This window comes from Schistocerca gregaria, chromosome 4, assembly GCF_023897955.1.
Source record: "Schistocerca gregaria isolate iqSchGreg1 chromosome 4, iqSchGreg1.2, whole genome shotgun sequence".
NCBI classification, from domain to species: domain Eukaryota; kingdom Metazoa; phylum Arthropoda; class Insecta; order Orthoptera; family Acrididae; genus Schistocerca; species Schistocerca gregaria.
The window spans coordinates 214,226,426-214,242,117 of NC_064923.1; the positions used below are offsets into that span (position 1 = coordinate 214,226,426).

General features: G+C 44.9%; 1 protein-coding gene across 1 annotated transcript in view; it reads right to left on the reverse strand.

Moving 5' to 3' along the window:
* LOC126267657 (uncharacterized) overlaps positions 1 to 15,692 on the reverse strand; it is a 133,760-nt gene that overhangs the window by 90,804 nt on the left and 27,264 nt on the right. The window contains exon 6 of the mRNA XM_049972956.1: positions 1,474 to 1,712. Within this exon, the coding sequence (XP_049828913.1) occupies positions 1,474 to 1,712 (239 nt within the window). The remainder of the gene's footprint in view (positions 1 to 1,473; positions 1,713 to 15,692) is intronic.

A 15,692-nucleotide genomic window follows, 5' to 3' on the forward strand; every position in this document is an offset into this window, starting at 1 on the left:
GAAAACGAACAAATTTCGGACATGGGTGTCTACACTACTGGCCATTAAAATTGCTACACAATGAAGATGACGTGCAACAGACGCGACATTTAACCGACAGGAAGAAGATGCCGCGATATGCAAATAGAGCATTCACACAAGGTTGGCACCGTGGCGACACCTACTACGTGCTGACATGAGGAAAGTTTCCAACCGATTTCTCATAGACAAACAGCAGTTGGCCGGCGTTGCCTGGTGAAACGTTGTTGTGATGCCTCGTGTAAGGAGGAGAAATGCATACCATCACGTTTCCGACTTTAATAAAGGTCGGATTGTTGCCTATCGAGATTGCGGTTTATCGTATCGCGACATTGCTGCTCTCGATGGTCGAGATCCAATGTCTGTTAATAGAATATGGAATCGGTGGGTTCAGAAGACTTATACGGAACCCCGTCCTCGATCCCAGCGGCCTCGTATCAGTATCAGTCGAGATGACAGCCATCTTATCCGCATGGCTGTAACGGATCGTGCAGCCACATCTCGATCCCCGAATCAACAGATGGGGTCGTTTGCAAGACAACAACCATCTGCACGAATAGTTCGACGACGTTTGCCGCAGCACGGACTATCAGCTCGGAGACCATGGCTGCGGTTACCCTTGACGCTGCATCACAACAGGAGCGCCTGCGATGGTGTACTCAACGACGAACCTAGGTGCACGATTGTCTTCACGTCATATTTTCGGATGAATCCAGGTTCTGTTTACAGCAACATGATGGTCGGATGTGTGTTTGGCGACATCGTAGTGAACCCACATTGGAAGTGGCTCCACCCTTCATTCGATCCCTGCGAAACCCTACATTTCAGCAGGATAATGCACGGCCGCATGTTGTAGGTCCTGTACGGGTCTCTCTGGATACAGCAAATGTTCGACTGCTCACCTGGCCAGCACATTCTCCAGATTTCTCACCAACTGAAAACGTCTAGACAATGGTGGCCGAGCAATTGGTTTGTCACAATACGCCAGTCACTACTCTTGATGAACTGTGGTATCGTGCTGAAGCTGCATGGGCAGCTGTACATCTACACGCCATGCAAGCTCTGTTTGACTCAATGCCCAGGAGTATCAAGGCCGTTATTATGGCCAGAGGTGGTTTTTGTGGGTACTGATTTCTCAGGGTCTATGCACCCAAATTGTGTGAAAATGTAATCACATGTCAGTTCTAGTGTAATATATTTGTCCAATGAATAACAGTTTATCATCTGCATTTCTTCTTGGTGTAGCAGTTTTAATGTCCAGTTGTGTATATAAAACTTGAGTCCCCTCTACAACTTATAAAAGTGTGTAATGTGAACTGTGAAACGCCATGTATACTTTCCTTAACGCATCACGTGCCTGGAACGTCATAAAACGGCATTCCATCCCGCAGTGGGCAGTGGTCGTAATGCTTCGGCTCATCAGTATGGTTACAAGTCATTATACATTAAGCTCACCGGGTAAGTGTCCGGATTGATGCGTGTGTTGGTGGCATACATCTTGCGCATTACGGCCAGCGCCTCTTCATTCCGGCCTTGCGCCATGAGGAACTTGGGAGTCTCTGGTAAGAGCGAGAAGACAACAGCCCCGAGGAGAGCGGGAACCGAGCTCACCATGACGAACACGTGCCAGGGATGTAACTTCGTCGTGCCCGTGTCATACTCCCAGACCTTCGTCAGCATGAGCAGGCCAATTCCTGCACAGGAACAGTGATAATACATGTAGCAATACGAGAAGTAAACATTACTCTTCGTTCAGTCACTATTTTCGCAGCAGTTACACAATTGCTTGAAGGTCTCTCGGGCATGCAGCCGGGTTGACTGGTCGTTGTAGAACGAATTTTCGACGGCGGAACGTGCCATGATCATCAGGTTACTCCTGTTGACTGACGTCCTAGGTCGGCGGGTGGAGTGGTATTTATAAATGTCGCCTCTCCCCTCCCCTGACTCCGGGCATGGACCGAGGGATGTGCAGGCCGCGGTGGTGGGGGTAACTTGCGCTGACGAGATGACTGGTGGGTGTCAGTACGCATGTCGCCTTCGGCGGGTGTGGTACCCCTTTTCTGCTGCTCCTGCAGAGACTTTCAAGCATCCCAGTCGCCGGGAAAATCTACGAACACAGAGTTACACAATTAAAAAAATTATTGCTTGCCGCGTTGCAGTAAAGATTACTTAGTATTTTATCCAACACCATCAACAACTGCATTTTTATTTGTTGAAACAATCAGCAACCAGATCCACAAACCAAATTTTATTCCTGTAACGGTTTCAGTCACCTAATTCTCTTCTTCAGAAGGCTGTAAAGAAAAATATACGCTACTCAAAATAACAACGCAATAGGCAACCCAAATGCAACAACCTGAAGGTAGTATACAAATCAAATGAAATTTGCAGCATGAGTTTGCGGCGTCGAGAGATGCACATGAGCAGCACTTAAGCGCATGCGCAGATCAAGGACGCTTGTAGCTCCACCTGCAAGCGGTACGTAAATGGGAAACAAGTTGCCGTGTGGACGTGCTGGAATTTCCTCTCGTGCGGTTGTTTCGCGTAAGCACCTTCAGTATGCCTCGTAGAAGTCAGTGAGCGTCTTTCGAGCACGTTTCCGCGGTCGACCGAGGAAGAGTAGCTGCCTAAAGGGATTCCAGAATATCCTTCAGAGAAATCGGTGATCTTGTCGGACGTCACCAAGCAACTGTGATGCGGATCTGTAGTCGCTGGCCGGCCGGAGTGGCCGTGCGGTTCTAAGCGCTGCAGTCGGGAACCGAGCGACAGCTGCGGTCGCAGGTTCGAACCCTGCCTCGGGCATGGATGTGTGTGATGTCCTTAGGTTAATTAGGTTTAATTAGTTCTAAGTTCTAGGCGACTGATGACCTCAGAAGTTAAGTCGCATAGTGCTCAGAGCCATTTTGTAGTCGCTGGATGCAGGAGGGAAGGACGGACCCACGGAATCTACGGCACCTACCTCATGCACCACTGCTCGTGATGGCAGTCATAATGTGCGCATGGCAGCGATTGATCGTTATGCCACATCACGAAATTCGGTTTGTTGCGCTACCAGCAGTGTCCGCGCGTACCATTCGACGTCGTTTGCAGCAGAGTGGACTATCCACAAGGCGTCCAATCCCATGTTTACCACAGCGTCAAGAGCGTTTTCCCGACATTGGTGAGATGAATGGTGGACGTGGACAACCGAATGGAACGTCATTGTTTTTACCGACAAATCCCGATTTTGCGGGCATCTGAGGACACCGTGGTGAGAGACTGTTGAACTGTTGCTTTATGCATTGCCATAATGGTCCTGCACACGATATTATGGTTTTGGGTGATACCGGATTCTATATCCGAACTCCCCTCCACCCTCCTAGTATGCATTGCTGGTACACAAACCATCCAATATCGCATCTCTGAAGTGTTGGAGTCTGTTGTCACCCATACTTTCGGAGCTTGCCTATGGCCACATTGCAACATGATAGTGCGCGACCACAAGTGTCACGCAATGTTCAAGACCTCTTCGTCGCCAGTCGGATTGGATTGCCGCCTTGGCCTCCGTGTTCTGCCGGCCTCTCGCCTATTGAAACGCCTGGTCGATGGTTACGGAACGACTGCTTTGGGATACACCATCCGCTCCTACCAAGATCAACTTCGGCAACCTGTGGAAGGAGCGTGGAGTGCTATACCGAACACCATATTCAGAGCCTCTTTGATCCAGTGCCTAGGCGTGTAGCAGCGGTTATAGTCGGCAACGGCAGCAACACTCAATACTCACTTCACGTGGGGCTGTATTTTCAACCATGTGATCTTTATACAACATGTTATCTACCAAATCAATTTTGCTGTGGTATCTCTGGTCCTTGGTGCTTCATTTTGTATGGTCGGCAGTGTAGAAGTTAGCAGCATATTGTTTAGTTTCTATACGGCTTCAACGGAAATCCAAGTGCGCGTAAGCAACGTAATAAGTAAAACACAAACACTGGACACTGGAAGAGCAATTAAAAGTAGATTCCGAGAATACCGATCAATAAAAAAGAAGAAAGTCCACAGAAATTAACTTTTACTCTGCCACTCTTAGGTGAAAAACATAGATTTCCGACTATTGATGCCTTACACATTTCACACTTTGTTAATAAAGGAACAAAAGTGAAACTTCTACAAGAAATAGAAATATGCAAACAATCCAAGCTACAAGAACGTCATTTATTAAATAAATAAACATTTTTAAGAAATAATGTTTTCAAAGTTCTGCAGCTACACTCCTAGGACACTCGCAATTTATTATTTCAAATTTGTAATATTTACTAAACATAAACAATGTTTGAAACTGCAACCTAATTTATCTTATCTGTAACTGGTTTTTTTTTTCTTCTAAAAACGTTAAATGCGGACATACGTTGTTTAATATTACTATTCCCCATAGTTCTTTACGTAATTTCACTCCCTCAGCATTGAAATTCCCACACTCAATAACCCTATCTCCTACTACCCACCCCTCTCCCCTCCCACGCACCCGACTCCACATTGTATGGTCTTATCATGAACTTTTGTTTATATAATAAGCTGCCCTCTTTCTTCTTCCCTCCCCCCCCCCCTCCCTCTTCTGTTTATCTTACGCTTTTCCACATTTTCTCCTCTCAGCTGCCCCTCCCCCATAGTGTCTCACAATCAGTCCACTACGATTACAGGTCTCACTTTTTTTCTCATAATTTGTATGCTATGATATCAGTGCTAAGTTATCAGTTTCTGATATACAATTAATTCCTCCGTTCCAGATAGTTAGATACAGGAAGCTATCAATCTTCGTAGGTAGAATGTAATTACCTAGTAAACCACAATTAATGCCACTACATTCGATTACAGTTATAATCAGTAGGATATACCTAGTAAGTTATAATTAGTATGTTATTTTCAATAGTTTGCAGAAAGTTACTATAATCACGCAACAAATAATTATTATGATTGCTGCACCTCATTATTTGTTAGAATTTAGCTATTATAAGGTAGTTTTATCCTGTTTCTAATCTCTACCCCATCTCTTCCTCGCAGCCCCACTATACCACCTCAACAAACCCTTCCCACCCGGTTTAATACTTTATCACACTTCCCTCTCTCCCCCCCCCCCCCCTCACCCCATATGTTATGCTTTGGTCACACGGTTTTTCATATACAATTTACCTTCTTTGTTTCTTCCCCATTTCTATGTACTTAAAACCAACCTCTCCCTACTTCTCTCAACTCGCCCTCCCCTACTCCCCCCCCCCCCGGCCATTGTCTTTCTTATTATTGGTCTGTTACCACTACAGTGCTTTACATTCAATGTCTGATTTGTAATTGGATGCCCTGGGTGCAGTGAGTTAATTATATGAACCTATTAATTCCCATTTGTGGAACATCGTCGTTTCTTAGGCTGCACTCGCTATTTCAATGTTTACAGTTATGATCAGTTCAAAAATGGTTAAAATGGGTCTGAGCACTATGGGACTTAACTTCTGAGGTCATCATTCTACTAGAGGTCATCAGTCCCCTAGAACGTAGAACTACTTAAACCTAACTAACCTAAGGACATCACACACACCCATGCTCGAGGCAGGATTCGAACCTGCGACCGTAGCGGTCGCGCGGTTCCAAACTGTAGCGCCTAGAACCGCTCGGCCACTCCGGCCGGCTATGTTCAGTTAGCTGCACCCAATAGGTTTCAATCAGTTCGGTAGTTTCAATAATTTGTAGTAAATGGCTATAGTCGGATGGTCACTAATTTGTTATTTTCAGAAAGTAAATCGTTAATAGTACTTTAAACGCAATAGCTCGCCCATGTTGTGTGGCGTTTACTTGCTGTTACTTAGCTATATACAGTCACAATTAAGCAGCTGTTTACAGCTGCAGTTAGTCAACCTTTTACTGTTTGGCAAATTTGTTAATAGTTAGCTTTTTTACTATCGTTTTTTACACAACTTGATCGTCTCTGGTTAAGGGTTGCAAGGCATCTACAGATGTAAGTAGTGAAACATTTTCAGTTTTAAGCGGTCAGCCACTTATATTACTAGATAGTTAAACATTTATTACTGCAGGTACTAAGCCATCTACAAGCTGCAGGTGGTGATTCATTTTTAGTACAGGTGGTTAACTAATTACTAACAATGGCGTATAGATATTGTTTTCTTAAAGTTACAGATGCTCTGCTTTATAGACAAGTAGTGCTTACACTTAATAAGCAGTTTTAGTCATTCAGTATCAGGTATTCACAGCTCTTGTACTTATTTCGTATAACTAATATTAACGTCGAAAATTTATTTATTTAATCGTATGGCTAGGGCACCCCACCGGGCAGGTCATTCGCCGGGTGCTCGTCTTTCGATTTGACGCCACTTCAGCGACCTGCAGTCGATGAGGATGATAAGGTAATGACGAGAACAGCACAACACACAGTCCGTGGGCGGAGAAAATGCCCCGACCTTGGCGGGAATCGAACCCGGGCCCAGAGGATTGACAGTCCATCATGCTGACCATTCAGCTAGCACAGACGGACGACGTCAATAAAATATTTACTTCACAAAGTGTTTTATGATTTTGCACACTTTTATGAACTAGTTATTCCTCTGTAATAGAAGTGTACAATGATGCATACGTTTCCTTTCTCCTATAGGTAATTTTGATCCTTTGTTTTAGTTGCTAACAAGGAATTATCTCTCCATTTGCTCCAGTTGTTGCTTCTCACCACTTGGTGCACCTCACACGCCGTTTGCGCTGCCGTATTTCGTGCTAGCACGCAGTTCACCTGTCTACATCAGTTCAGTGATGTGTTATAAAACTTACGGTGCCATACAATTGGTACGAATTCCGCTAGCTACAGTTCTTTCACTAACTGTAATTGCGACCACCAAATATTCCACTGCTGGTTTGTTTCACTATAATAGAAGAATAGAGTTGTGCCCATGCTTTCTTCCTTCTGTAGTTACTTTCTGACAATACATTGTCCAGTCACATTAATGTGGTCACTTGTCAAAAGCCTGAATAAACACACATTGCAGCGCGGAGCGTTCTGAGACGAGCAGGAGGATAGTCATGGAGGTTCTTGAAGATAGGGACAGGGATGTGGAGCCATGCCGACTTCAGTTAAAATGGGTCAACTTGGCTCTAAGCACTATGGGACTACCTAAACGTAACTAACCTAAGGACATCACACACATCCATGCACGAAGCAGGGTTCGAAACTGCGACCGTAGCAGCAGCCCGTTTCCGGACTGAACTACATCTACATCTACATTTATACTCCGCAAGCCACCCAACGGTGTGTGGCGGAGGGCACTTTACGTGCCACTGTCATTACCTCCCTTTCCTGTTCCAATCGCGTATGGTTCGCGGGAAGAACGACTGCCGGAAAGCCTCCGTGCGCGCTCGAATCTCTCTAATTTTACATTCGTGATCTCCTCGGGAGGTATAAGTAGGGGGAGCAATATATTCGATACGTCATCCAGAAATGCACACTCTCGAAACCTGGTCAGCAAGCTATACAGCGATGCAGAGCGCCTCCCTTGCAGAGTCTGCCACTTGAGTTTCCTAAACATTTCCGTAACGCTATCACGCTTACCAAATAACCCTGTTACGAAACGCGCTGCTCTTCTTTGAATCTTCTCTTCTCCTCCGTCAATCCGATCTGGTACTGATCCCACACTGATGAGCAACACTCAAGTATAGGTCTAACGAGTGTTTTGTTAGCCACCTCCTTTTGTTGGTGGACGGATCCCACACTGATGAGCAATACTCAAGTATAGGTCGAACGAGTGTTTTGTAAGCCACCTCCTTTGTTGGTGGACTACATTTTCTAAGGACTCTCCCAGTGAATCTCAACCTGGTACCCACCTTACCAACAATTAATTTTATATGATCATTCCACTTCAAATCGTTCCGCACGCATACTCCCAGATATTTTACAGAAGTAACTGCTACCAGTGTTTGTTCCGCTATCATATAATCATACAATAAAGGATCCTTCATTCTATGTATTCGCAATACATTTCATTTGTCTATGTTAAGGGTCAGTTGCCACTCCCTGCACCAAGTGCCTATCCGCTGCAGATCTTCCTGCATTTCGCTACAATTTTCTAATGCTGCAACCTCTCTGTACACTATAGCATCATCCGCGAAAAGCCGCATGTAACTTCCGACACAATCTACTAGGTCTTTATATATATTGTGAAAAGCAATGCTCCCATAACACTCCCCTGTGGCACGCCAGAGGTTACTTTAACGTCTGTAGACGTCTCTCCATTGAGAACAACATGCTGTGTTCTGTTTGCTAAAAACTCTTCAATCCAGCCACACAGCTTGTCTGATATTCCGTAGGCTCTTAATTTGTTTATCAGGGGACAGTGCGGAACTGTATCGAACGCCTTCCGGAAATCAAGGAAAATGGCGTCTACCTGGGAGCCGGTATCTCATATTTTCTGGGTCTCATGAACAAATAAAGCGAGTTGGGTTTCACACGATCGCTGTTTCCGGAATCCATGTTGATTCCTACAGAGTACTGCAGAGCGTCTAGAATCGCTCGGGCACAGCTGCCGGCGCATGCCGACTCCAGTGCTGTGACAAACTGCGCTAGGTTTCTCGGCAGACAATCCATGACTCCAGTGCTATGACAAACTGCGCTAGGTTTCTCGGCAGGCAATCCATGACGCTAACAGCTTGGTCCAGGTGGTCCCTTAGATTCTCGATTGGGTTTAAATCCGGAGAGTTTGGTGGTCAGGGGAGTACAGTAGACTCATCCTGGTGGTCTACGAACCGCGTACGTACACTACGGTTTGTGTGACACTTTGCATTGTGCTGCTGGTAGATGCCATCATGCCGAGGAAAACAAACTGCATGTAGCGGTGGAAATGGTCCCCAAGGATGGATGCATACTTGTGTTGATCTCCCAGGGAGTCCCAAGAAAACATACCCCAGACCGCAACACTCGTTCTGGATCCTTCACTTTCAGACGTTTTACGCTGTACACGCTAACGGCCATGTATCTGTAGAGCGTAAAACGTGGTTCAGCTGAAAAGACCACATGTCGTCGCTCAGAGGACGTCCAGTTGCGGGTAGTGGTGTGAAAATTCCAGTCTCCATCGCCGATGAACGACACTCATTATGGGTGCATGAACCAGGGGCCTGCTGCGGACGTCCATATTAGAAACGTTGGCCGTTTAGCAGACACTGCTGGTAGCCCCTTAATTCATGTGGACAGTCAGTTGCTCAACAGTTGCACGTCTGTTCACCCGTAAACATCTCTGCAAACGCCGTTGACTCCTGTCACCTGTTCTGCACCACAGTGGCCTAGGCCCCAGTTTTGGATAACGCCATTTTGGCATTCGCGGTATAATTTCACCCAAGTGGCAAGCGAACACTGTACAAACTTAGGCGCTTCGGAAATACTTCCTCATGTAGCGCGAAAGCAAATGACCATAGACTTTTGGGGGTCGGATAAATATCTCCTTTTTCGCATTACGCCTCGACTGCACTGTTTTTCGTGTCATCGTCTTCCCCCCTCCTCCCCCCGCTCCCCCCCCCCCCCTCCCCCGTGAAACATTCTCGACTGCTAATGGTGCCACCTGCCGTGCTTGAGAAATTATTGCACGTTGACGTCAGTGGTCATATTAATGTAACTGGTCTACGTATTAGCCAATGATTGAGAACTCTCTCTCCAATTACCCCAGTTACAGCTACCAGCCCCATGATGCTCTTCGCGCTTTGTTTTCGGCGATAGCCCGCTACGTATCTCATTACAACTGTTTCGGAGATTAGGTCCCAAGTTTTCCATCCGTAGCGCCACATGTCGTTTGTATTAACTTATTTTATTTATCATCAAGTTTTTATGTATCACTTATTACGCTGCTGATGAGCACTTACATTTTGACTGATACCTTATGGCAATCAGAGTTACGTAAGTTGTTGTGTATTATTTCATCGTACTTTTACCTGCACCCCGAGACCAAACTCAAGATATGCATATCATTAACTGACTAACTCCACGACCTGTGCACCTGTTATTAGGTTGCCGTATATCATTTTTAATGAACCACTTGTAAGCAGTTACAGGCTCTTTTGCATTAATGGATTCATTATTGTATTACATATTGTTCATGTATGTGCTGCATACATCTTACCTTTAACACTCGCAAATAACGCGATGGTTATAAGTATATACCGTTTTTATCAATACATTTTTAAACTTCTTTTCCCCTTTCTAAATTTTAATATTCTTTGTCTAACGTCTACTTATTTGTAGTCAATTTTTCTGAACAGACTTTTCCAGAAGAACTATGTGCCTGAAAGCGATAAAGGAATAATATTTCTTTTGTGCAGCTGGTTGGTGATTTTTTTCAACAAACATTGTTTATTCTAATTCTACATGAATTTATCTTTTCCTTTAAAAAAATCATTTTGAACACATGCTCCCTTGTGACAGAAATTTCTGGCTTTGCAAAGTATTTGTAAAAGGCGTTTTGTTTATTTTGAGGCAAGGAAATGCCTCAAAAAGTACACAGCGGATTTAAAGAAGAAAAATACGTGTTCAGTATTTTCTAAATTCCTAAAATCCAGTCTATCCCCGTGCCCCACATCCAGGAGGATGGGGTGGCGGGAAATTTTGAAATATTTGATAGAAAAATCCCATTTATATTGTAGAATCGGATTCTACGAGGAAAATACGCAAATTTGGTAGGCAACACTTTTGTCTTTGAGTGATAGATGGTGCTGTAGTTGGTAAATAACAATTACGCTCCAAAATTGTATTATCTCGAGAAAAATGTTATGGATCAAAAACGTAATCATACACGGGTGAGGAAAACGACTCAGCGTTTTGCTGTTTGAGACATTTATTCTTTTATTATTTGGCTTGATCTCACTGCTTGCACGTCGCCCCTCATGTCTCACGTACGTTCCTTCATAAAAATGCTTTATCAGTTAGAATGCAGGCTACTACGATTGAAGAGAAAACTGAAATGGTTTACATTAATGAAGAAAGTGGCAGGAATATCACCCTTTGTGCTCAACGTTTTTCAAATAGGTTGCAATGACGCACTTCTTTTTGTCGCGTTATTCTACAGTGCTCCACCGAAGAAACTGCATAACCACGAAAAAGGAACGGTCGAAAAAGAGTTGCTGGAAGAAATAACGAAAATGCGATATTATCTCATTGATACGTAACCCCGTAATTAGCACTCAGACCGAGCGAGGTGGCGCAGTGGTTAGCACACTGGACTCGCATTCGGGAGGACGACGGTTCAATCCCGTCTCCGGCCATCCTGATTTATGTTTTCCGTGATTTCCCTAAATCGTTTCAGGCAAATGCCGGGATGGTTCCTTTGAAAGGGCACGGCCGATTTCCTTCCCCATCCTTCCCTAACCCGAGCTTGTGCTCTGTCTCTAATGACCTCGTTGTCGACGGGACGTTAAACACTAACCACCATCACCATTAGCACTCAGCAATTAAGTCGTGAATCGGGAATTAGTCAGACTACGATTTGCTGAACTTTGAAACGTAGAAAATACCATTCGTTCCATATTTCCGTCTATCAGAAATTTCAAGGCGATAATTTCCACAACTGAGTAACACTCTGCCGGTGGTCGTTGCAGCAGATATAGTGAGACTCAGTTTCTTTGCTCGAGTATTGTTCTCTGACGTGCGGACCTTCACAAATCATGCTACAATTAATCGACGTAACAGTCATTGTTGGAATGTGGGTAACCCACTTTGGTTACGCCAAGTTACGCAAGTTACGGCGTCCGTCGAATGTGACTGCTTGGTGTGGAATAAATTGTTGATGGCATCTTAAATGGTGGAGGACAATCTTCCAGTGTGGCTTGCATACCTTCCCTTGTACTGGAGACAAACACTGCGGTTTCAACATGATGATTGTCCAGCAAATTATTCTACAGCAGAATTGAAAGTATTAGATCACTTACCATAATCGCCTGTGGATCGGAAGAGGTGGTCCAGTATCTTGGCCTGCACTTCGTGTGACTTCTGTTTGTGGGTTTACTTGAAGAGAGAAGTATATAATGAAGTGCCAACTAAGCTCGATAACATGATAACGCAAATACATGTCGTCAGATCACATCAGACACACTTCTCAGGTTTGTTGAATCGTTCCACGTGCGAATAAATAAGTGCATCACAGGTGGTGACGATGTTTTTGAGCACTTGATGAGATGTCAGAGAATACACCACAAACAGTCTTTCTTCGCAATTACTCAACACATCCGGTTTTGTTTTTATTGATACGGTGTATTTTTCTCGAAACAATACACTTTTCGAACTTAATTTTTTTGGCGATTAGGGCGCCATTTATCACGCAATGAAAACAGTATAACATACAAAGGTAACGTATTTTCTGCCCTGCAATCCGAATCCGCATGAAAGATGGGATGTTACTAATTAAGATTTAGAGGTTGTCCACCCCTTGAACGAAGAAGAGGGACGAACACTGATATCACCTGAAAGCATTAAAAAAACCGATCATATATTTTTACGTTTTATAATCCTGTGTGTAGTTTCAGATGTTTCGTTGTCTCAAGATGAAATACTCGTGCTGTATATTTTGAAACGGTTTGCCTGTGTTAAATAGACACGCAGCAGTTTTTGCTTTACGTATCATGGCGTTGACGCCAGAACGAGCAGACTGGTGATAATAGCAAGATTAAGTTGTTAAAGTCGAACTACGAATAAGAATTAAAGTGACCTGAATGAAACTTAATACAGGGTGTTTAAAAAATAACCGGTATATTTGAAACGGCAATAAAAACTAAACTAGCAACGATAGAAATACACCGTTTGTTGCAATATGCTTTGGACAACAGTACATTTTCAGGCGGACAAACTTTCGAAATTCCAGTAGTTACAATTTTCAACAACAGGTGGCGCTGCAAGTGATGTGAAAGATATATAAGACAACGCAGTCTGTGGGTGCGCCATTCTGTACGTCGTCTTTCTGCTGTAAACGTGTGCTGTTCACAACGTGCAAGTGTGCTGTGGACAACATGGTTTATTCCTTAGAACAGAGGATTTTTCTGGTGTTGGAATTCCACCGCCTAGAACACAGTGTTGTTGCAACAAGACGAAGTTTCCAACGGAGGCTTAATGTAACCAAAGGACCGAAAAGCGATACAATAAAGGATCTGTTTGAAAAATTTCAACGGACTGGGAACGTGACGGATGAACGTGCTGGAAAGGTAGGGCGACTGCGTACGGCAACCACAGAGGGCAACACGCAGCTAGTGCAGCAGGTGATCCAACAACGGCCTCGGGTTTCCGTTCGCCGTGTTGCAGCTGCGGTCCAAATGACGCCAACGTCCACGTATCGTCTCATGCGCCAGAGTTTACACCTCTATTCATACAAAATTCAAACGCGGTAACCCCTCAGCGCCGCTACCATTGCTGCACGAGAGACATTCGCTAACGATATAGTGCATAGGATTGATGACGGCGATATGCATATGGGCAGCATTTGGTTTACTGACGAAGCTTATTTTTACCTGGACGGCTTCGTCAATAAACAGAACTGGCGCATACGGGAAACCGAAAAGCCCCATGTTGCAGTCCCATCGTCCCTGCATCCTCAAAAAGTACTGGTCTGGGCCACTATTTCTTCGAAAGGAATCATTGGCCCATTTTTCAGATCCGAAACGATTACTGCATCACGCTATCTGGACATTCTTCGTGAATTTGTGGCGGTACAAACTGCCTTAGACGACACTGCGAACACCTCGTGGTTTATGCAAGATGGTGCCCGGCCACATCGCACGGCCGACGTCTTTAATTTCCTGAATGAAAATTTCGATGATTGTGTGATTGCTTTGGGCTATCCGAAGCATACAGGAGGCGGCGTGGATTGGCCTCCCTATTCGCCAGACATGAACCCCTGTGACTTCTTTCTGTAGGGACGCTTGAAAGACCAGGTGTACCGCCAGAATCCAGAAACAATTGAACAGCTGAAGCAGTACATCTCATCTGCATGTGAAGCCATTCCGCCAGACACGTTGTCAAAGGTTTCGGGTAATTTCATTCAGAGACTACGCCATATTATTGTTACGCATGGTGGATATGTTGAAAATATAGTACTATAGAGTTTCCCAGACCGCAGCGCCATCTGTTGTTGACAATTGTAACGACTGTAATTTCGAAAGTTTGTCTGCCTGAAAATGTACTGTTGTCCCAAGCATATTGCAACAAACGGTGTATTTCTATCGCTGCTGGTTTAATTTGTATTGCCGTTTCAAATATACCGGTCATTTTTGAAACACCCTGTATATAGACACACCGACAGCTGCCATTTGAATTGCTTTTGTTTCAACGCTTGGTTCACGCCTTCGTGTCATTCTCAGGTACTTGGAAATTAATACACGTGAAATAGCCAGTTCATCAACATACAAGAATACAGGTGGTGATGAGTTGAGAAATATAAAAACTTTAAGTGACTCTGACAATTAAACACATCAAAAATAAATTTTGCATCACCCCGTTTCCAAGAACTCCTGAAGATAGACGTTGAATGGTTCAAATGGCTGTGAGCACTATGGGACTTAACTTCTGATGTCATCAGTCCCCTAGAACTTAGAACTACTTGAACCTAACTAACCTACGGACATCACACACATTCATGCCCGAGGCAGGATTCGAATCTGTGACCGTAGCAATCGCACGGTTCCAGACTGTAGCGCCTACAACCGCTCGGCCACTCCGGCCGGCTATAAACGTTGACTGTGGATACTCATCACAGACACAGCCCATTTGACTGTTCAGAGATGTTACTAAACCCGCACAAAGATGGAAACAACCATGCATGAGCAGCGCCTAACTGACGGAGGGGGTCCGACAGCCGATCCATTCCAGTCACTCCACCAGGAAGGAGGTACACGGTTCGTATTGTTTGTAGTTCAGCCATACCTAGATGTTTAATATCGCTGTTCGATCGCTTCCGCATTGTTACTTTGTGCCAGGAAGGGCTATTAACAAGAGAAGTGTCCAGGCGTCTCGGAGTGAACTACAGCGATGTGGTTCGGACATGGAGGGGATACACAGAGACAGGAACTGTCAATGACATGCCTCTCTCAGGCCGCCCAAGGGCTACTGCTGCAGTGAATGACCGCTACCTACGGATTATGGCTCGGAGGAACCCTGACAGCAACGCCACCATGTTCAGTAATGCTTTTCGTGAGGCCACAGGACGTCGCGTTACGACTCAAACTATGCGCAATAGGCTGCATGATGCCCAGCTTCACTCTCGACGTCCATCACGATGTCCATCTTTGCAACCACTACACCATGCAACGCACTACAGATGGGCCCAACAACATGCCGAATGGACCGCTCAGTATTGGCATCACGTTCTGTTCACCGACGAGTGTCGGATATATCTTCAACCAGACAACGGTCGGAGAAGTGTTTGGAGGCAACCAGGTCAGGCTGAACGACTTAGACACACTGTCGAGCGAGTGCAGCAATGTGGAAGTTCCCATCATGTGGAGCCGGCGTACGCCGCTGGTGGTCATGGAAGGCGCCGTAACGGCTGTACGATATGTGAATGCGATCCTCCGATCGATTGTGCAACCATGTCGGTTTTATATTGACGAGGCATTCGTCTTCATGGACGACAATTTACGCCCCATCGTGCACACCTTGTGAATGACGTCCTTCAGGATAGCGA